At 43.5% G+C, this 22,957-nt stretch overlaps 1 protein-coding gene across 1 annotated transcript in view; it reads left to right on the top strand.

Moving 5' to 3' along the window:
- Nucleotides 1–1,746: 1,746 nt before the first annotated feature.
- oxr1a (oxidation resistance 1a) overlaps nucleotides 1,747–22,957 on the top strand; it is a 147,995-nt gene continuing 126,784 nt past the window's right edge. The window contains exons 1-2 of the mRNA XM_031576119.2: nucleotides 1,747–1,899; nucleotides 18,097–18,194. Coding sequence (XP_031431979.1) covers nucleotides 18,178–18,194 — 17 coding nt within the window. The 5' untranslated portion in view covers nucleotides 1,747–1,899; nucleotides 18,097–18,177. The remainder of the gene's footprint in view (nucleotides 1,900–18,096; nucleotides 18,195–22,957) is intronic.

The following is a 22,957-nucleotide window of genomic DNA, read 5'->3' as shown; positions in this document are numbered from 1 at the left end:
CTCGTCCCAGACACCTGGGTCTCTCAAGGGGTTTGGGGTTTAACCTTTTAAAACAAACATTTGATTGTTTTTTTTTTAAGCCTGCCAGTACATGTGTTAACTTGCAAGATAGATTAATTGCAGGACATTTTTGCCATCAAAACAGGACCCAAGGAATGAACACCTTAACACAGTTTTTCTCAGTTGCATTGGTACATTTCTCATATCATTCTTAACATTGACAAAACAGTGAGTACCTCTTTCAGAACAATAAGTTCAAATAAGTTCAAACATTTCTATGCCCCACACTATAGATTACCTGCAAAAGCATGTAACTCGCTCTAAACGATCAGCTGATGTCACAAATGGATATAACTATGTCAATCAATATGCCACCAGAATGTAAAGTCCTTTTGACAGTCAGTCAGACAGTCAAAATACTTAGCCATGTCAGTATAAAACTGTCCTCCATTAGTTTGTTTCATATCTCTAAATGTGTGTTTTACTGGACTGTTTTTTTTTCACTCACACTATATCTCACCATACCAGCTTATTTTATTGCATGCCTCCAGCAAACTGAATACTATTTTGTAGCAAGTTGAATGCTATGCATGTCAATGACAACAAATGATGAGGAATGTATTTGCAAGATGCAGAACAGAACTTGAATGGCTGGACAGTAAGCAGCAATTACAACCTATTGAGAAACACTGAGACAATCTTGCATGTCATCCTTTAGGAAGTGATACCATTTAATCATGATGATCATAGACATTTTACCTTTATTCAATTTGGAACTTTTGCCATTGGATTAAGTACAGAATAAAATTGATGGAAAAGTAATCAGCATTCTTTTGAGGCCTCCCAGCCATTTCCTGATGGTGTTTACATGAACCCAAATGACCACACACATACAATTTAGCCTGCTGCTTCTTACAAACCCCTTCTCATTCTTGTGATTGAGATCCCTTTAGATGATTTTGAGAAAGCTAAGATTTTGTTTGCTGTAAAGCTCAATGGTGAAAATATGACAAAAGTCACAAAACCCATTGTTGTCTGATAAAGTGCCACACATTTGCAGTACTGAATTTCCCCCAAGCTGCCCTGGCACATCCACTCTGGTTGGGTGGCCTATGAGGTTTTACACTCATGTGCTGGCTGTGAATGAATTTAATCAGTCCTCATCAATCACGTGTAAACAATCAAGGTTTGAATGACGTAGTTTAGCAAACATTAAAGAAATGCCATACCACTGAAACTGTTGAAGCATATGGTTGACACATAATGATAGCTGGTCTAACCTATTTGCATGTCATGACTTACACAATGAATAGACACCTAGATGTTTTGGGTGGAAAGACTAAACAGAAGGCAATAGCACATACACATTCCATTTTGCACAAATGTGCAAAAGTATTTTCTAAATGTAAAAAAAAGAATGGAAATGTGCTGTTGATTGACAAGTGATTAGATGATGTGGAGTTTTTAGATTTTTAATTCTGATCTGAGAAGTGTATGAAAGCAACTGAGGAAAAGCTGTGATTCTATCTGTCTGTGTGAGAGAGAGAATAACCCACTAAACCCCAAGAAAAAAAGAAAAAAGAACGACCAGTGCCATAAGATCCTGCTCCCTTCAAAGAGACGGTATTCCCATCACTATTTACTGCATCGGTTTCATTACAGCTTACGTGCAGCGCTACATCAGTGAAAGTTGTGACAAGTGCGGCGTACCTCATTGGTTCGGTCCGCTCCTCCCCTCCGCCTGTGGTGGTACTTTCTATTCGGAGAAGGTCAAATTTCTGTGCATGTGCCCGTAGTCGTCAAAGATGCTCTACCTGACCAATTAAACTCTCAGTCCCGACTGTTGTTGCACGAGCATCTGTCTGAACACGGACACCGTGGCATGTCGTCTACTTTGAAGTAAGTACTACTTTTGTATTTATGTTTTCCTTTTGGAAAATATGTAGTTCAGCCATTGAAGCGTGTTTGCAAAGGATGCACACCGGTGTCCCGTACAGCTGTGTGACTGAAGTAAACTGAACTCTGGTGTTGAAAATTATAGTCTATGTAGGTTGTAACAAACCATTTTACACGTAAGCCATAAACGTTATCATAGGCTTGTTTTGTTGTCTGGCGGTCAGGTACTTCAGTCGCCAGACGCACAATCCATGGTTGAACTGAAGACTTATCCTTCAAAATGCATTGAATTAAACATTGTATGTAGCCTACGAAAAAGTGTCTGTTTATGATACTTTCAGTGGTATGTTTACATGTATAAACTATTATGTCTTTTATTCGCAAGTTACTACGATATTTCCATTATGTCCATGACCTGACTAAAGCAATGCTTTTTATTAATGTATTAGTTTGCGTCTGTTAAACAGCGCTCAGGATCGTGTCAGCTCTGCATTGTGCCCTCTCATTTACTCCGGACGACAAACTGAATTTCTCTTCGTTTACAAATAGATTAGATTCTTCATTTGACTTAACTTATTCAGTGAGTTGCCTTCGAAGCAACAGTGGAATATTCGTTGCATTCCAGGTGTCATTACCATTACCACAACTAGCTGTCTATTAACTGTATGTGAAATTGTCATTGATTATTTATTTCCCGTCTGGTTGCTGTTCATTAATATATATCAACTGAGTATATTGACCATCCTCTTAAAGCCATGTTACTATTTGTCTAGTGCAAGACTTGCATTTCAGTGCGGCATCACCCTTGCCCTATCCCCCAACTGGTAGCAACCTAATAAAAAAATCTGCTGGATGCTGCAAAGGGGACATATATTAGACGATTAGAAAAAAGTTGAACATTGTGGCAAAGAGGAAGTATTGTCCTTGGCAGACATGGCGTTGTGATGCCAACTCGCCTCACCACACAAGGCAGGATGACCAACTTGATGTCATTCACATGTTTACTATTGTCGCTAGCTTGCTAGTACTGACAAGCTTGTGAATGTGTGTAGAAAGATAACCGAGGAAGAAAAGAAGCATGATTTTACCATTCTGTTTGTGTCAGTTCTGAGGGGAAGATCTTATGAAAATAAGTTTAAAGTTCAAAATGGGCTGTAGATGTACCGAGTAGTGAGATCAAACATAAAGGAGAGAAACGACTGTCTCCTCATCTCCCCTACATCTTCTGCACCTCCTCCACACGTGCTCACACACACACACACACACACACACACACACACACACACACACACACACACACACACACACACACTCCTCCTCTCCTTCTTTCCATCCCAGACTCCCATCTCCTCACAGAAATATTGAAAAGCAAATGTGGAACAGTGTCGCAGTCAGAGGCATATCTGAATGCATGTGAAGATATCTCACTTGCTGCTGCTGGAGACCCATACGGCTCCTATAATTAGTAGGCACCACTCGCATCCCCGGGCACGTCCCTTCCTTACCGTGTCCCCGGGCACGTCCCTTCCTTACCGTGTCCCTGGGCACGTCTCTTCCTTACCGTGTCCCTGGGCACGTCTCTTCCTTACCGTGTCCCTGGACACGTCCCTTCCTTACCGTGTCCCTGGACACGTCCCTTCCTTACCGTGTCCCTGGGCACGTCTCTTCCTTACCGTGTCCCTGGACACGTCCCTTCCTTACCGTGTCCCTGAGGGCTGTGTGTCACACATCACTGTCAGATGGGCCCGCAATGTCTTGCATCATATTTTTTCTTGTGTAATATTTAACACAAGGTATTTTTCCTGTTCTGCCTATGATGGATGTCAGTATTCTTTCCCCCTCGAGAAGTGGAGGCTGTTGTTAAGTGGTCTTGGAGGATCGTTTTGAGATGGAAACTGCAGACCAAGACAGAGATTCAGTGGCGTTTTTTTTGCTTGTCTGTTTCCTGCAGCCACAACACTAACTGTTCTTAAATGGAAGGATGTGTTCAGACATATTATTTATCAACACAAATAATGTGATAATAATGTCAAATAATATCTTCACATTGTAGCTTTTCTAGACAGGCCTGTCATAGCTATATTCAGCTCACATCTATTCCTTTTTTGTCGATTACTTCAGCATGTCATAGTGAACACTCTCATTAACTTTAAAAACTCCATATTTTCCTAGTTGCTTAAATGGATAATCAGCTGTTCAGGTGTAATCAGGTTAGGTAAATTAGGTTTTCAGCGTAAGAAATTTACTGATTCTCTCAAAATTTAGACTTCCACCTTTTGGACTTGTGTGTGAATTTAACTGCGTGCAATTTCAAAGTGGTTGCTTTTTTTAACTCAAAGAGCCAGTCCATGGCCGTCTAAAATGATGAATTAAAGAGATAGGGATGCACCTGTCGGACACAAACATTAGGCTGCATGCTACCAGTCCCCTTGCACAGTGGTGTTCCCACCGCTTGCTAAAGTCATTGCGTAACGCTGTCCCTAAATCCTTAGAATTCATTTGTAAGAATGACCAGTTGTAGAGCATCGCATTGCTTTTGGCATGTTATATAAGGATTGGCAGGATATATAAGTCTGTTCGGGGTCTTATATATAATAATGTAAAAAGCAGCTTTTGCCTATTTGCCAATTGACGAAAAATAAAACTGCGTTTTTAAATTAACAGCATAGAAATGTGTCCTCAAAGCCTAAGAAAAGTATTTAAAGACACTTTTACAATATGACCAGCTGCATTTTGCACGCGAAGGGTGCAGTGTGTATGTATGTGTATAAACTGTAGCCTACACACACATTGTAAACACCGCCATAGTACTGCCTCAGGATTAGCGAGGATTTGCGACGCTAAGCCCCACTGACCCAACCCACTGACCCCGCCCCCCCGGCACGGCCTCCACCCTATCGGGGCACTCGGACGCATGTCGCCACGCGCCCACAATTGGTCCCTCTGGTCGTACTTCCAGGTTACCCACTTCCTGTCTTGGAGCTCCCTGGGGATGGATGCGTGTGAGGAGGGGAGCGGGGGAATGGGTTCGTGTTGGAACTGATGCGTCGGGTTAAATAATGGCCCCGTCCTGCACGCAGAGCTTAACGCGGACGTCTCCAATATGTTTCTGTGAAGCGGAGACCCGGAGTGCGGTGGATTTCTTGGAGACACGAAAGTCCAATCCAGTAAATCTCTCAAATTGTCGGCGGGTGTAACACCCCACCCAACTGGGGAGAGGGCCGACAGTGTACAAAATGGGAGATAAATATTCCAAATAAACGGCATATTTCACACGGCTGTGGCAAACACACTGATGAGGATGAGATTCCCACCCAGGCAGACGCTGGTGCTAGGGAACCGTCCCGTGCCTTGCGTTGCTCTGAAATAAACCTCGCCGCCTCGCTCCTGAGTTTCTGCGGCTCGTACGATTGAATTAAAGCCGTGGAACAAAGTCATTTTTTTAGCAGCGTCCCTGGGGGCATTTGTCACTGTCAGGGTAATATCATTTTATGTAATGAGTCAGCAGAGTGAATTTAAACCCCCCATCTTGGTGCCTTTAACTGAAATGGACAGCGCTGTACCTTGCCAGGCACGAGCGAAAGGCAATTTATTTCCTGCTGTTTGGTAGAACAACACGGAAGTGGTGAGGGAGAGAGGGAAGAGCACCTCACAGTGTGGAAACCCCTGAATCTATAGAGAAATAAATGGATAAAATAAAATGGCTTTAATGTGTGTGTGTGTATACAGCACTTAAATAAACGGTTCTAATTATGGTCGCCGCAGCACCAGCACTCATACAGTGTGTGTCAAATAGTTTTTTTTCCATCTTCATCTTCATCTGCCTTTTCTCCACACATTATTGGTTGACAATATCATGGCTGGAGACTTCACTAATCCCCATGAAACTTGGCATGGTTGTAGCCCCATGTGGCTGAGATGGAATGTGACGTTACCCTTCGTGTCAGCGCCCCCTTAAGAGGGGTAGGCTCAAAGCACTTTTTGGGCAAAAGCTCGGAAACCATTTTGCCACAAATTACAAAATGTTGGCACATCACCCTAGCTCATTACGATTAGTTTGTGGAGTGGCGGCCACTCAACCACACAACCCTCCTACCCTCCACCCAGCACAACTGCACTTTATAGGTTTACAGGGATATGCAATATGGGACTGTCTTGATGATTTCCTAATTTATGTTTTTAATATATTTATGTGTGAGTGCATAGGTGGATGCAAGCATGCTCTAATGTGCTTTAGTGTGGTTGAAATGTGTATGTGGATGTGAGCATTGTTTTTTATAGTGGTTGCACAAGAAAATTTCGTTGTTTGCATCTACTGCACAATGACAATTAAAGTCTATTCTATTCTACCTAGTGAATAATGTTCAGAGTAAAAATCTAGCACTTTCCTAGCTATTGTCTTCAAACTTCACAAGACTTTACACCCTGCATCACTATCACATTATTTGGACACATGAAATGTTGTCCATGTTGATTACAATAATGATGATAAAAATAATAGTCCTAATAATAATGATGGTAATTCTGAAAACATGGAAGATGTGGTACAAAGGTCAGTCATGTCGAGCAGATAACAGCAACCTTGTGGTTGTTTACCTCGATGCTGTGAACCCTACAGTAGAACTCTTCAAGGTTTTCACAGTGTTCTATGCCCACGGAGTTGCTCTCAATGGGGGGATCAATAATTGATCCAAAGCAGCCATGTTTGCCAGGGGGTGACTTGGACTCGTGAGAGATGCCATGTACAGTCTGAACGGCTTTTTATAACATGCTCGTGTAATAATGAAGTATGCACTGTTTGTGTGCTCTGCTCACTTGGTCTCATTTGGGTCTTTTCCACTATGCCCCAAGGCCACCTTGGTGTTTTGATATGCCAATTTGGTAGACCTACCACAATACCTCACGCATGATATACTATATGATGTGGTTTTTAAGAAGGTCCTAAATATTATGGTATTATGGTCTGGTTTGTAGCATTGGCCAGAATGCCAAATGGTCCGAATAACCCCCGGTGTAATGCAGGGTACAGTAGCGTACTCTTCATTAAAAATGAAGCATTGGTAAATAAATCATTCTACCTCAGAAGGCTGAATGATCAGCTATTTATACAGTTCTCCTCTCTATAGTTCTACATCACATGGCTTGGAAATGGAGAGAATATATAGTTCTCCTCTCTGTGTTCATCACACGGCTCGGAAATGGAGAGAATATATAGTTCTCCTCTCTATAGTTCTACATCACATGGCTCAGAAATGGAGATAATGACAATGCTACTGTCAACAATTTCAATTATTTTGTTTATTGTGCTTCTGCATTCTGGCAGGTCACTTCCAAGTGAAAAAAAAGCATTTGTTTTTAAATAAATAAATGCTGTAAATAGCACACCCTATTTGTACTGTTTCTCATGGAATCGGGTTGTCCCTGATGATGACGATGAAGAAGACTAATTGTAGGCAAACTGCGAGCCAGGACCTGCGGTCCACAGATAAGGTATGGATGCGTAGTGGTATTTGTTGATGCCTTACATATTAACGTGACTGGAGTCTATGAAACTGGCAGCGTTTTTGGCTTGTTCATGTGAAGGGTTGCTCTGTGTTGTTGCTCTTCTGTGAAAATTCACAGAACTGTCTTTCATTGTCCCTTATTGTATTTGTGGATGTGGATGTGGTGTGTTTGGATTGCTTCACGCTCATGTCTGTTGGCACTGATGATTATGACCGCTTTAATGTCACACTGATCCATGTCAATGTCATGGTGGACACAGAACTGTGGCACACACTGTGAAGTGTTTCTGTCGCTGGGTGAACCAGTGAGTCCTATCAGGGAGAGCCACCTCACCATTTAAGATGCCAAGAGCTGTCCCACACAGACTAGGTGGAACGACACAGTACCCAGCAAAGCAGTGGCCATACAGATGCAAATAGGGACGATTTGACTCTGTACCTCAGGAATGGAAACGGGACACACTCTGTTGTTGCTCACATTCCTCCAAGGGTCTTCATTAATTCACCCTGTATCAAAAATCTATTCGAAATTACATTTCCGTGGAATGTTCCGGCATTTCACCGGGGTGGAAATCACTCTAAAGTGACTAACGCTGGAGCTGGAGCTGGGCCTGTTTTTAACTCTTGGCAAACGGCCATGGTGGGTATAAAGGCCTGGCTCCCAGCCCTGGCGTTAAGGGCTCAGGAACCCTATGCTTCTCGCAAATTAATCAGACTGGCCCTGCTTTTATGTCATTTGGAGCTTAGCTGTCTTGCTTGGTTGTTTTTAATGGCTTGCTGTTTGCGCTGTGAAATGATGCTAACTCGGATGATATGATCCGACTTATTAAACTTTTTTTATCTCTCGATCCGTAGGGACGGGGTTAGTGGTGCTTTTATGGGCCGTGGGCATGTTCTAGTAAAACTGATAGCCAAAGTGCTACATAGTAATAACACTTCACATGCTTTTATCTTCCACTTGCATGACACATCAGTTGTGCAGAGAGCACTCAACACCTCATTAGCCCGAGATGAACATGAGTAGGGAGGATGTTTCAGGGCCGATGCGATGATTATCTGTGACAAAAAGAGGACAATAACCGATATTTCAGGCTGATATTTGAACGCTCGTTTTTTGGGTTGATGCATAATTTTAAATGCTATGCTAGGTAACATCTTCCTTGCTAGCTTACCTGATACATACCTACAGTCCTCTCTTCAGTCACTGTAGTTTAAAAAAATTATCGAAACTAACTTTCACTAGTTTTTACTCTGTTGTGTTTTGGCTGCTGCGTTTGTGTGCTTGCATGTTGTTTGTTTGATGACATTTTATATTATAATGTTTGTTTTGCTTGAACTATGAGACAGAGACAAACGCTTCCATGTCGTATGAGGCCATCGTATTACACCACCTCCACCAGCTGTTTCACGTGCTGGCCCTCTGGCAGCAGACACTCTGGATTCACCTTTTGCACGCTGCCATGAAAAGAAACACGGTGTAGGTTATTTCTGGTCAACAATGGCTACCTATGGCGAAGGTATACCATAGATTTGGCAAATCTTTCAAAATTCTGGCTCTCACAGGTTGCTGCGATGGTGGATATGTATCGCACAACTAACGATCCAAACTGGATGGTGGATATGTATCGCACAACTAACGATCCAAACTGGATTGTGGATATAAAGTGTTCCATGAACAGTTCATCTTTTTCTTATGGAGGTAATGTCAGCTAGCAACAGAGACATGGGTGACGTTAGATCTTATATCTTAGATCTTATAAATGCACGTCAATAAAGTTGTGTTATGAAATTATCCAATTGTCATAACTCGTCATGATAGTTTCATATTAATTTATGTTTGTTACTTGCATGTTCTTTTCTGAATACGAAAGGAACAAGATCGAAACAAATGGCTATGATTTGTCAACAAAGTTATGTTATACACCAGTAAGCCACAAACTAGGCTCATGCCGTGCACTCAGGTAAACATTATTGTTTCAGATAGCAGATTAGATTTGAATAAACAGACAGGAAAAGCTCAGATAAAAATAAAGACGGTTTATGTGCAATGAGGCGGAGATTGGTGCTGGAAATGCTCTAACATTATACAGACATGTACCCAGTAAATATAATGAATATAAAACTCCTGTGGTTCTCTTGTGCACCCATCTGGTAGCAAGTACCGGTGAGTGGATTATAGACCCCAGGGATCCAGCCTTTGAGTTGGTGGAGGAAAATGGTCCAAAGCGTCCCAACATCAATGCCATCACAGAGGCATCACACATGAAGTTCACTAGGGGGAAGCCCCAAACAACAACAACAACAACAACAACAAAAACATAAATATTGCACCCAGGTGCAGGGGCAGCTCGCCATCACTAACCTTGCGTGGTGCAACTTTGTGACGGACCCAAGGAGAGACATCTGGATGGAGAGAATCTGGTGACGTGACTGTCTGTCTTCATCAGTTCTAGTCAGAAAGAAACACATTCATGGAATTTTTTTTGAAACCTCATTAGTTTGTGTGTGAAACAGGGTGAATTCATCAACCTTTTATAATGAGTGCCTGTGTGAGGTAAACACTTGGCTTGTTCTGTATGTGTTGGTGGAGGATTGGGTGACACATTCATTATATAATTATTTTGATGTAATCACAAACACTAATCAAATGACATCCAAATTTCTCCAGAATCGCTGATGGCTCCTTTTGAATGTGCCGTGTCAAACTGTTGCAACTTATAGCGTAAGTGCACCAATTAGACCTTATTACAAGTCCTTGATTGTTTTATATTACAAACTTGTTTTTTACCTAAAGTGTTGACTAGCCTACTTATTCAAACAGGTCCAATTAGCCTCATGCAGCTTGGTAAAGGCATACTTTGAGCACAACAAGGTTCATACTATATACTTACCTGCCATCCCTGTTTCCAGCAGCAAGTCTGAGAACACTTGATTTTGAAGGTCAGAGTCTGTCTCAGCCAGTGAGTGGAATTTTGTGGAAGGAATTTTATCCATACCAATAGCATTCTTTAGCAGGAAACATTTGCAAATATCGGCTCCAATTACCTAACGACCAGATAATCGCCGACCCCCTAGGCCTGACATCCACTCTGTATGTGTGAAGTTGGATGGATGGTTGGCATGGATGGGGGTGGATGTCATGTGGCTCCTAATGGGGTAATGCTATTTCACTCATTGCTTTGAGCAGCTCTTAAACCGATTCCTATTGATCTAGGTTCTGCACTATAGGCAAAGGGTTCTTTTGTGCTGTAATATAACTATACATTTACGTATGATCGAAACTGACTTTAGTCCTGTGAAGATATTCAGCAGTGTTTCCCCTACCGTTATATTAGGGGGGGCGCCCCGCCCCCCCAACGGCACCCCCCGCCCCCCCTGGAAGGTCAAGTTAATTTTGTTCAATTTTATTTTCTATAAAGCGCCAGATCACAACGGAAGTAATTTAAGGTTACCTTTCCTATAGAACAGGTCTATAGCTTGTTCTTTTATTAAACAAAATAAATAGCCTTATGTTATTTATCTTATTTACACGACGGCATATAATTTTTATCTCTACATGGTCGCGCATTTACAATTCTCTGCTCTCTGTATCGCGCATGGCGGAGTTCCGCCGCGATGCGCACAAACACACACACACAGACACGTGCGCGCACACACAGGTGAGCACGCTCCCACCAGCGGAGATAATTGGGCTTAAGAATCAGTGCACAGCTACGGACACTTTTAAGCTTTAAAAAACTAATATCCAGGCGTTCATGAATCCGGCAGAGATCTTTTCCTAGGTAGGGTCGACAATGAGGCCCAGTGAGAATGGCTAAAACAGACGTGGAAACAGAACGTACGTACAGAATGTCCGCACCGAAAATTCTGAAATAGATCTGGCTTCCATTTTTTATCATTTTCCGTGAGTTGTGCGTGGCCCTTTTTACATAGAGTCTGGTAATAAATCTATGAAATGTAACGAAAATTATTTATTTTGCTGTGAATAATGAAGGAAGCAATAAATCCGATTATTTGCCAAACCCTCAAGAGCTGTTGCCATGGAGATGTAACGTTACTTTCTGTTTGAAGACAAGGTAGCAGCTAGTGTTGAAGAATGGATGACTTGAAATTGGACGACTTGAAATTAATATATGAAATTGAACATCAACACCTATACGGATAAAATAAATAAACAAGGATAGCAAAACAGATTGATAAGCAATGAGAACGGCAGAAACACAGGCAGGACGTCAGATGACGAGACAGATCATAGTAACACAGGCTGTTTTTTTTTTTCGTCATATGAAGGCTGAGACATTCATAACATTTTATTCAGTCTTACTGGTCCTTTTGTAATGCCAACATGTGCACTTCGTTGTGGATAAGTAAAGCCTATTTTGCTAAATTTTTGTAGTCCTGGTAATCTTTTGTTTGGCATATTGGTGAGGTTATTAAGAGGACCATTTCTCAATCGTTTTGTTCTTGATTAATTAATGTTTGTTTTTTCAACAAATAACTCAATTATAATTAAAAAGAGCACAATTCACAACGTTGTATCGCAACTTTCACAAAAACCTAAAAATAAAAACTTTCATCGCAACTTTTTGGAAAAGCTCCTGCGAAATCAGGAATTTTAGGCCGCAAATATCTCAAAAAATGTTCTTCCACAAGCCCAGAAAGATACACCACTGCAGCGACAAAAGCTGCACACTTTGTGGATACATCGTTCAGTTGTTATATTGACTGCTGTCGATGGCCATGCCACGCCGCGCACCGTGCCGCCCCCCCCCCCCCCCAAAGCTGTAAACCTAGGGGAAACACTGTTCAGCATGCATCATCCATTAGTAGCTGTCATCACAGTGGGGTCTCTCATCCGTGGCTCGTCCGTATTATTATTCGTAGCAGAGACAGAACAGACGGCAAGCCTCGATTGCAGCGGGTCTGCAGTGGATGAAAAATGCATCGTGCACGTGTGCCACAGAGCTATTTGCGTTTGAGGCGAGGCGAGGCGGGGCGGGGCGGGATGGCGCGGCTGCCACATACGGACCACATTAATGATGTTCCACTGTACATGGTGCACAGCTGACCTGCGCTTCGGGACCCTCAGGGCTTTCTAATGAGATTCATTTGTTTAACCGCGGCGGGAGCCAGGAGCCAGGAGCAGCTCATTGCCGTGTTTATTTTTCACAGGACGCGGCATGTTTGCTGAGGATTGTGCGCCTTACAGTTCTTGCGTCCTAATTGGTTCCAACAGATCTCTTGGTGGATCTCGTTTCTGACAACAAAGGGCCTCTGTGTCTTGCACTTGAGCCGGCCTTCTGTCGACGGGCATTGGTGGCAAGCTTGCACCGGGGTCGATACCTCACCGGAGATAACTCCGTTCTCATACATGCAAAAGGCAAACAAAAGGAGTCTGATGGAGCAGAGGCGGCTGCTTATTGAGGGCAGATTTCCATAATCACATTGTGTTCCCTGCCAGGCTAATGTGACCCCTATTAGAGGCGCAAACATGGTAGGGCCCTCGGAATGTATTGGGAACGGATTTGAGAGAGGAGATTGGGGTTTGACTTAAAGAAAGGGCGGCAGAGAGAGAGAGACGGAAAGAAAGAATAATATCTTGAGGGAGGCTGGCGGGGAACTGTATTGTGTTGGAGAGAATGTAACCAAATGCAGCCCAGATGACTCATACCTCTGCAGTAACTCAGCGGCTGATTACCTCTCCCCCGCCACCGCCGCCATAATCCCTCACTGCTGCTGTGCAAAAAGGGGACAAATAGGTAGTTTGTTTTCTCCCTCTTTTCTTTAGGGGGGGATGAGGGAGTGAGGGTAATTGGGGATAGCTGCGCCAGGCTGAAAATAGAAACGCTGGGTCCATAGTAAATCCTGTTGTTTTGGCAGTTGATGTTGTAACGTGTTAGCCATACAGAGTGGTCTGGCAGCATGCCAGCTGGTTTGTTTTGTGTTTTGTTTTGTTTCTCTTTCGCGTGGCCAAAACACACTCCTGCTTCCCTGGGAGTGAGGCAGCCAGTTTTATCAGCTGTGTGTCTGTCTGTGTGTGTCTGTATGTGTCTGTATGTGTCTGTATGTGTGTCTGTCTGTCTGTGTGTGTGTCTGTGTGTGTCTGTGTGTGTGAGTGTGTGCCAGTGTGTGTGTGTGTGTGTGTGTGTGTGTGTGTGTGTGTGTGTGCGCGCACACGCTGTTTGCTCCTCAGGCATTTCCCTCGCTCTGTCCACCTACGTGTGCCTCCTCAAGTGTCCGTCATGGCAGCCTCCACCCTGCGGAAGCGGAGTGGATGTTAATTGTTTTTGTCATGGTGTCTGTCTGGTTGGAGACAATTAAGCTCCATGCCCGAGTCCGTCTTAATGAACATGAGTCTGAGTAACCCTGGGAGATGTGCTGTCAAACACGAGTAACCCTGGGAGATGTGTTGTCGCCTCACCCTGAGGCCTGATGTCTGCAGAGAAGACGAGCTTCACGCTGATTTCAACTGATGGCAGCTTTCTACATTTCATTTTTTAGTTTATGGAATATAAATGTGTCGTTTGGGTTGTATCATATGCAGATAAACAATAGATCTGTCATGTTTCAGATGCTGTTGAAGATGAAGGTCTGTGGCAACGTTGCCTCCTGGAGTGGGGGGTCGAGGTGCCTCCGCCATCTCCTCTGAGATGAAGTGCACTCTTACAGCCTTGCTCTGTTCTCGCTGTGTATTTCTCAACTCTTGCTAAGGGAGGGAGAGAGAGAGAGATAGAGATGAGATGAGATGAGATGAGTCACCTTGAGATGAGTCACATTGAGATGAGTTAAATAAAATAAAAAAAACGCTCTGAAGATGTTTTGTGCCTTTGCTGCTCACTCACACACACACACACACACACACACACACACACACACACACACACACACAGAGACACACACTCCTTGAGCACTCAGAGAGAGATTAAGTGTTCTATAAAGAACAGATTTGATGTCCTCAGTTGCCCCCAGACTGTTCAGGATTATTATGATTTTTCCTTTTCCCCTCCAAGGCTCACTTTGATGTTCTCTATAATCGTGGCTATTCACCATTATGTCATTTTCCACATAGATGTAGACCGTAATCTCATACCTGACAAATAATAGCATCTCCTCTCACAGCCAAAGACCGTACTGTTCTAGCCTCTACATATCAGGCCCATAATCTTTAGTCATTTGGCGTGCGCCGTATTTTAAAGTATTAAATATAACATAATGTCTTGGCTGTGCTTTTGCCTTCCGGCTCTTTCGGTCCTTGAGTAGGAAGTGAATGAATCCTGCAGCCCTCCAGAGTACCTTCATTAGTGACACATAGATGATGAATTCAAAATGGATGGCATACTAAGATACTTGGGGACCTGCTTGACTAGTTGTAACTTACACACAAGCAAGAACAGACTCTGATGAACCCTTCCTCCGCTGTCCCATCTCTCTCCTTTTTTATCTCTCTTTCTCTCAATCTGTCCATCTTCCCTGATGAGGCAACAGACCCTCTTCCTGTAGCGTTGGCTGCTGACGCCCAATGCTGTCACCTCATAAGCAGAGGGGCCAGATACGATGGTCCATTTGGAGAACTCTCTCTGTAATGGTGACATTTAAAACAATGCGCTTCTCAACACCTCCTCCTCCTCCTCCTCCTCCTCCCCCTGCTCCTCCTCACCCTGCTCCTCCTCCCCCTGCCTCTAACCCCTCAGTCATCTCCCATTGGTGCCCATAAAAAGGGAGAAATGAAAGGAGTGAAATTGAAAAGATAACTGTGGTTTTCGGCAGCGGACCGGCGCCAAGAGAGCAGGTCAGTGTTGCTAATCACCGGCCTTGGCCTCCGCTTGGCTTCGCTCATTACAGAGGAGAGGAGAGGAGAGGAGAGGAGAGGCCACGCAGTATTCTGCATCAATAATAGACTCAGATCTCTCTCTCTATCTCTCGCCCTCTCTCTCTCTTTTAACCTTTTCATGAAAGAGCTAAAGAGCCAGGGGTCCACAGCGCCAGCAGTACAGTCATCACATATGTATGTGGATCCATGCATAAGAGGCTTTCTGCTCTCCCCCCCCCCCCCCCCCCCCCCCTATTCTCTGTTCATTGCAGAGGCCCTGTTGTGTGTGGAGTGTGGGAGGATGTGTATCTTTTTTGCCCCCATCTAAAAGGTCAGAGGTGGCCATGATGACTGCAGATAAAGGTCAATGACACCTGTGACATGCTTCATTGCTGTGTTTGTCTCTAGTCATCTGAGTAAGTAGCGGTAGGGCAACCCAGATGTTTTGTCCCAAAGGTTATCTTATGCCAGAAGATAAGATTGAGGGTGGAGGTTGTAGTCGTCGATGATATGGATATGTGGGTTTTGTTTAGATGTACATCACAGAAGAGGCAAGGTAGAGTAGGTAGGGCAGCAGCCTGCTAAACTGTTAGCAAACAGTCAACCTCGATTTGTCATCATGGCCATCTCCGATCTTATAGAAGTAAATGTATTGATAAATAGTATATTAGTAAATGTATTTGTAGAGTTGTATGCAGTTAATATTTGTCATGTCATTTGACATGACATGCAAATGCTGTTTAAACCGTTGAAGGTTATTTAAAAGTTTTCTTTAGCTAGTTAGCTAGCATAGCAACTAGGCAACCAAGTAACACCGTTTGCTGCATAACCTGAAGCAAAGTTTAATTTCTTAATCAGCTCACCAATAAAAGGCAGTCTTGGGTTCAGAGTGATCCCAACCACTTGTGGATGATGTTAGATGGCTTCACATAGACATGACCACCCTGAGAGAAAGAATGGGACATCAATGGAGCAAGGGTTAACTCTGATACCAGCGTAGTGACTGAAGTCCCCCCATCTTCCCCCTTGCCCTTCTCGAAGACGTTAATTCAGTGGTTGCTAGGCGATCTATTAACGATTCGACTTAAACATTCAGCGTCCATTCCCTCATGACATCATAACACTAAATAAACTCTTAATAACTGCATGGTTTTCACTGTGAGTGGAAATGAGGTAGTCTCTGTGTGTGTGTGTGTGTGTGTGTGTGTGTCTGTCTGTGTGTGTGTGTGTGTGTGTGCGTACAAGGAGACGGTGTAGAATTTTTGCTTGAAATGACCATCTTTTAAATGGCTAGTAGCGCTCACACCACAACTACATGGCCTTTAGTTCGACATGACAGGAGTATGTAATGTTGAATAAACTATGGTTAATACAATGCGATATGTGATATGCCAAAGTGTTACTGCTTAGTGGGGTGTCCAATTATTGTTACATTTTTATCTTTTTTTCAAGTTCTTAACTTAAGAAGAAATACAATTTAAACAAAGCCTCTTTGTTTAATGGTTCTTTGCCTGCAGGGTTTCTATTTATTTATTTCACTTCAAAATCGGCTAAATCTGTCATCTGCTCAAACTTTTACATACAACTTTATAGCATCTGTTTGTGGAGGAAGAACACCCAAAATGTGCCCTGCGGTTGCACGTGAGAAGATGTCTGCCTCGCTTTTGCAGTGCCTTGCGTCACGTGGCGTTTGGCTCCTGTGTGGAGCACGCATGAGCACTTGGTGGGGGTTTATCAGCAGGTGGCTCGTGTCTTTAAGCAAATACTTCCTGCTGTTTTCAGTGTGTGTGACTACATTTCGGATCTCCCCCCCCCCCCGCGGGCCAGGGTCTCAGACGGCTCCCCTCCCATCTGCTGGTCCTGTCAGTCAACATGCAGTGAGCTGAATGAGAGCTTCAGGGGGAAAGAGGGGGAAAGCAAAATGATTTTTTACCTGTAAACATCCCTTTTTGTCTACTTTAACCCTTTCCATAGTTGTTTAAATGTTTGTGTGGCTATAAGAGGTGGAGTCCTAACCGTTTTTAGAGCCCATGCTTTGAGTCTGTGGCGTAGGTTGTTGTATGGTGTCGATCTGGATTGTTCTGAGTCTGTGGCGTAGGTTGTTGTATGGGGTCTATCTGGAAGCTCTGAGTGTGTGGCGTAGGTTGTTGTATGGTGTCGATCTGGACTGCTCTGAGTGTGTGGCGTAGGTTGTTGTATGGTTTCAATCTGGACTGTTCTCCAGAGATGCATCAGTGTGTGCACTCAAACTGAGGCCTTAAAGAGTGCTGGATGAGATGATCATCAGACCTTGATAATCTAACTTCAGAACTGAAACTGACTGTCAAAGCAGCAGTAAGGAGTTTTGGTATGAAACTAGAGAGAGAGCTAACTATGTAAAAGGCATATAAAAACCTTGCAAACATCACCAACAGGGCTAGTGGCACTGATAAACGCTTGCTAACATGCTAATTGGTGTCTTTCTGTGGTCTAGTTGGTGTTGTCATGCTTTGAAAGCTTTTCTTACAGGGTATTCAGACCCTGAAAACACAGAACTTCACTTCACATGACTATACACCGTCAAAATGAATAAGAAGTCACTAAAACTAGTTGCCTATAAAACCATACCTCAAAAAGTGGCAAATTGTTGCATAGTGTTTCTTTAAGACATGTATGGTCGTAGGTGACCATACTCAAGGTTACTTAAAAATGGAGAGAAATTCTGCAGTGGAAAGCTTTTCTGTCTTTGCTAAATTTAACCCAGATGCTGATAGTCCACTTCCTCGTTCAGGCACTGAAGAATTTAAAGACAGTTCATTGAAGTTGTTGGGGGATGTTGGGCTAAGTCTAACATGTAAGTCTAACATGTCTGTCTCTCTCTCTCTTTTTTCTCTCACGCTCTTTAAGGGTTATTCCCTGAAGACGTAGTGTCTTCCCTCAACCTGCAGAAGAAGCATCTCGACAGACAGCATCCCAACAGTTGCCAACATGTTCAGCACTAAAAGGTCAGGATGGTATCACCGTCTCTGTTTCATAACTATCTTTCTCTCCCTCTCCCCCCCCCCTCTCTCTCTTTCTCTCTCTCTCTTTTTTTCTCCTTGTCTCTGATCTTTTTTGTCACATATCTCAGTGTTTTTGAACAGCATAGATGACATGCATTGTGACAGTTTGTGGTTGCTCTCCGGCTTGCAGTCTATTCTCCCCCTCCTCTCCCCTGATGCATTTGTCCTGCTTTATTATGGTAAACAGGAAGAGTGTGACCTAAAAGGTCTAACGGCACTGTAAATCTCCCCTTAAAAGACTCACAGTGAGATTACTATCTGTGTTTGATTGTTTTGCTCTAGCCGTAAAATTGTTTTATAAACCTTGTAATAGTCGCATTAAATGTAATTACAATGAGTAGTCAACTCTCAGCTATTCATTAGTTTGCCGTTCTGGCAGCCAAAGATACACATTTCCCCCATCTCTCTTTCTCTCTCTCTCTCTCTCTCTCTCTTTTTCTCACACTCTCTCTTTCTCTCTCTCTCTCTTTCTCTCTCTCTTTCTCTTTCTCTCTCTCTCTCTCTCTCTCTCTCTCTCTCTCTGGACTCTCAGTCGCTTTCCATTTGATGATATCAGGGAAAATTCCCCACAGTACACAAACACACACACACACACACACACACACACACTGCCATAATGAATTCTGCTCTCGCTGTGTTTCTGTTTCTGCTTTTTCGAACCCGTTTGTGAGCGAGCTGTTTAGAATGTCTCCCATATTAATGGGCCTGTGTGTGCACCCTCACCCCCACACGCAGTGTATATGCATGCACCCTTGCACATACACATTTAATCACCAATGCAGGGAAGTAATTAAGTCTATAGGGATGTGGTGGTCCATGGTATTGATGAAAACTGAATTGGCTGACTGCGTGTTTACCATGGGAGATGAGATTGTTATTCAGCATCAAATCTTGTACATTACACATGCACCGTCCATGTACATGGTTGCGTTTTGCATGGTTTGCACAAAGCAAAGATTCATTTTAATGGAAGTGGCATAGGCTTCGTCTACTCTGCCTATGCAATATACGGAAACCAGACTTGGATGACCCTGAATTTCACCGCAACAAGACCGACCAACACGGCTTCCTCGGCGTGCTCAAAACCCTCATCCTAAATAATAGCACAATTAGCGAAGGCATTGTCCATATTAACACCCGCCATATGAGGGCAATTCTCTCTGGTCTGTGCATTCTTTGGATTCACATACAACATCAACCCAGCAAGCTTAGCACTCAATTTGTGCACGCTGTAAAGGCCCCGTCACACCATGACGTTCTGGTCAACGTTCTATGATGTTAGAGGAAACGTTGGTAATCGTCCATGGTCGCTGGAATTGCGCCAGAAGAGCTTTGTGTGAAAGCTGGTGAACGCTGTAATCGTCGGTAATCGTCGGTGATCGGAGGAGAACGCTGGTCCAAAAAAAAAGTTTTGAACATGCACAAAAGTTCTCATGGAGATCAGCGTTCTTCAACGTTTCATTTAAACGCTGGAGAACTTTCGTGGAACGTTTTATTAACTTTGCACGCGTTTGGCTATCATAGTCAGTCGTTGGGTAGGGTAGACTGAGTACAGTTGATGCACCCGAAATAACTTATGTGCGCAGCAATCCTGAGACGTGATTTTTAGTTTGGACATGCCTACTAACGTCCTCTTTGATCCAGGGAAATTTGAGCACCTAACCCATCTCTCGTAGGAAGATATCGGCGAAAGTTTTTTCACCAAGGGAAGATCTTGATTTGATCATGTCCCTTCTACAATTAATATGTTATTAACCATATGTGATCAACAAACGCAACTTACATCATTGCAAACGTTATTCTGTGCACTATAAATCTACATATTCCATGCTATCATGTCATGCAAGGTCATTGCATAATCTAGCGAAAAGCGGAGTGGAGGGTATATATGCTTGCTTGAGCCCAGCATGAAGTAGATGGACTGAACTTGAACATAGCTGAGCACTGTTATAGCTGGTGCTGTTCCATGGCAGATGGATATGATATGAAGACTCTTGTGACATGGACAATGTGTGTGGATGTGTTGATGTTTTCTAATAATAAACATTGAGAAACACAAATTCAGTGTCAAATTTAAATAATTTATTTTAATAACATAAAACCCCAGGAATAACGCCCGTTATTTCGTAAATCACAGTAATAATAACAGTAAATCTTCGTCCAAAGACATTGCTAGTGAAAGAGGCTTTGTATTCTTCTTACTTTCAGCAGGATTTATCATCTTCTTACTTGCAGCAGCGCTAGTAGCAGACACGTCAGCAGACGTTTGTCGCGCACAAGTGACACGTCACAAGTCGCGGTTACATGCTCCTCATGCGTGAGTCCCACGTTAGTAGTCATGCGTCAGTCCTACGCTATTCTTTCGTTAAGTCACACGCCAGATGTGTCCACATCGCCCTAGAACGCTCGAAATTGAACGATTAGAAAGTTCAGAGAACGTTGACCAGAACGTCATGGTGTGACGGGGCCTTAAGCCCTGAGTATTATATTATCTCGAGGACTAATTGTTGTGCACTAAACAACTCCGTGGGGAATAGCATTAGCATTAGCGTGCGGCTAAATCAAGTCTGCAAAAACACATGCCATCATGCAAATATCTGTGCTCGACTGCAGATAACATAATGTTCCATCATCGCGAGTGAAACATAAAGCAGTGGAACGTCCGCATGTAGAAGCGGGACATTATGAGCACAGCGGGAGGACATTTCAGAACCATCATTTTGCATCTGAAATGGTTACGAATCCCATTTAGTTGATGTCAATTTGGCCAGTATGCCTTTGTCATTTGCATAAAAGGCCTTTCCCTGTAATGGCCGTCACCTTGACAGTGGAAGGCAACCAAATCAGCCTTAATTTAATCTGCCACGGCACGGCTGTCACTCAGCGTACAGTGTGCCTGCCGCGCGGCTGTCGAGCTCCGCGACGGTGAAATGACAGTGTTGCCGTGTGCGTGGCGTGCTCCATCAGATGTGACCCTTGCCCTCTAATCAAAGCACCGCTGATGTGGGGCCGTGCCACCCTTTATGGTCGCTACACATAACCACACACGCATGCACGCACACACACACACACACACATACACACACACACACATACATATATTCATACACACCCCCTCACGCTGATGAGAATAATGAGCCCATCACAATGCAGGTGGTGCCAATCAGAGTGGAGCAAAGCATGATGGGAAAGGGCTCCGACCCTTGTGCTTGTGCACACGTGGAACGCATCAGACACACACACACACACACACACACATACACTCACTGACATACACACACACACACACACACTCACTGACATACACACACACACACACACACACACTCACTGACATACACACACACACACACACACACACATACACTCACTGACATACACACACACACTCACTGACATACACACACACACACACACGGTTTCTCTCTCGTTTCCTTCCTGCTACCCAGTGGGAGCCTATTGTGATCATCATCTAGGTCTGAGAAATTGTGTTATACTTGAAACTTGAAACATTTTCAGATAAGATTGCTGTTGTCAGGTCAAAGGCTCCTTGCCACCACTGTACAGTTAATGTGCTTGACCGAGTATATTATTAGGTAGATGAAGCAGGAGAGAAAAATATGTTGTTGTGTAGAGTGGGCACTGCTGAGCTAATAAGACTGACAGACACTGTAAATATAAATTATGTGATCATGCATTTCATCTAACTATTAATATAACAAAAAATATAACCGTATAAAAGATTTTGTTGTCCTGTTGACAACCTTAGCAATCACCAGTATTGATAAAAAACTGTAAACATAAACCTACATCCCAGTGGCCCGTGGCACAGATTAGCAGATGACATGACTCAAGATCCAGCTCCAGAGATGGAGACTTGTCTAGGCTCAGGCATTTTCACATACCCAAGTCTGTTTCCCAGAGTTGAAGCCAAATGCGACTGTAGAAATCTGTTGTCCCTAATCTACTTTTTTAATATTCATTTTTCCCTCCTCAGTCACCCCCACACACACACACACACACAAACACACTCTGATACCCTCCACAGAGCCACCAGATCTTTTTGCAGCCAACACATATGGATACACACACACACACACACACGCTCACACACACTGCGACTTTAATTAAAAGTCTTTCATTAAACCTTAATCAATTGAGCGGCTGACATAGGACCCCTCCTTCGATTATATTGGAGTGAAGCCTGGAAGAGAGGTGCAGGTAATAAATCGTAGGCCTTTCGGGGCGGAGAGCACATTAACATAGTGCGCTGGCGAGTTCATTTAGCCTCCCGCCTCCCCAGCACCACGCTCCGTTTTATTGGTACGGTTGGGCAGAAAGATTCAGCGCTGGCCACTTTAATCGTTCGTGTTTACACATGCTCATTAAAAAGTAACCAAAGCGCTGTTAAATTGAATTCTTTCGTCAGAGGAAGGGTTGATTAAGCACCACGTTGCTGTTTAAGCAACTCATTAAAAACCTACCCCTTCCCCCCACCACCACCCTTCACATGCACACATTGCCTTAAATCTTATTAAGGGAAAAAATGAACAGTGGGAGGGCATTATGATGGTGCATTAGACTGGAGCAGAGTTTTGGAATTGACCTGGAGACAAACACGCGTCACGATGTTGTTGTTTACTTACAGCCCTGGTGTTTGCTCAACTTGTGTTTACCAACATCCTTCTCCGTCCCCAAGCGAGTGA

Source organism: Clupea harengus, chromosome 11 (genome assembly GCF_900700415.2).
Source record: "Clupea harengus chromosome 11, Ch_v2.0.2, whole genome shotgun sequence".
NCBI lineage: Eukaryota > Metazoa > Chordata > Actinopteri > Clupeiformes > Clupeidae > Clupea > Clupea harengus.
This window is presented reverse-complemented; position numbering and strand designations above follow the sequence as displayed.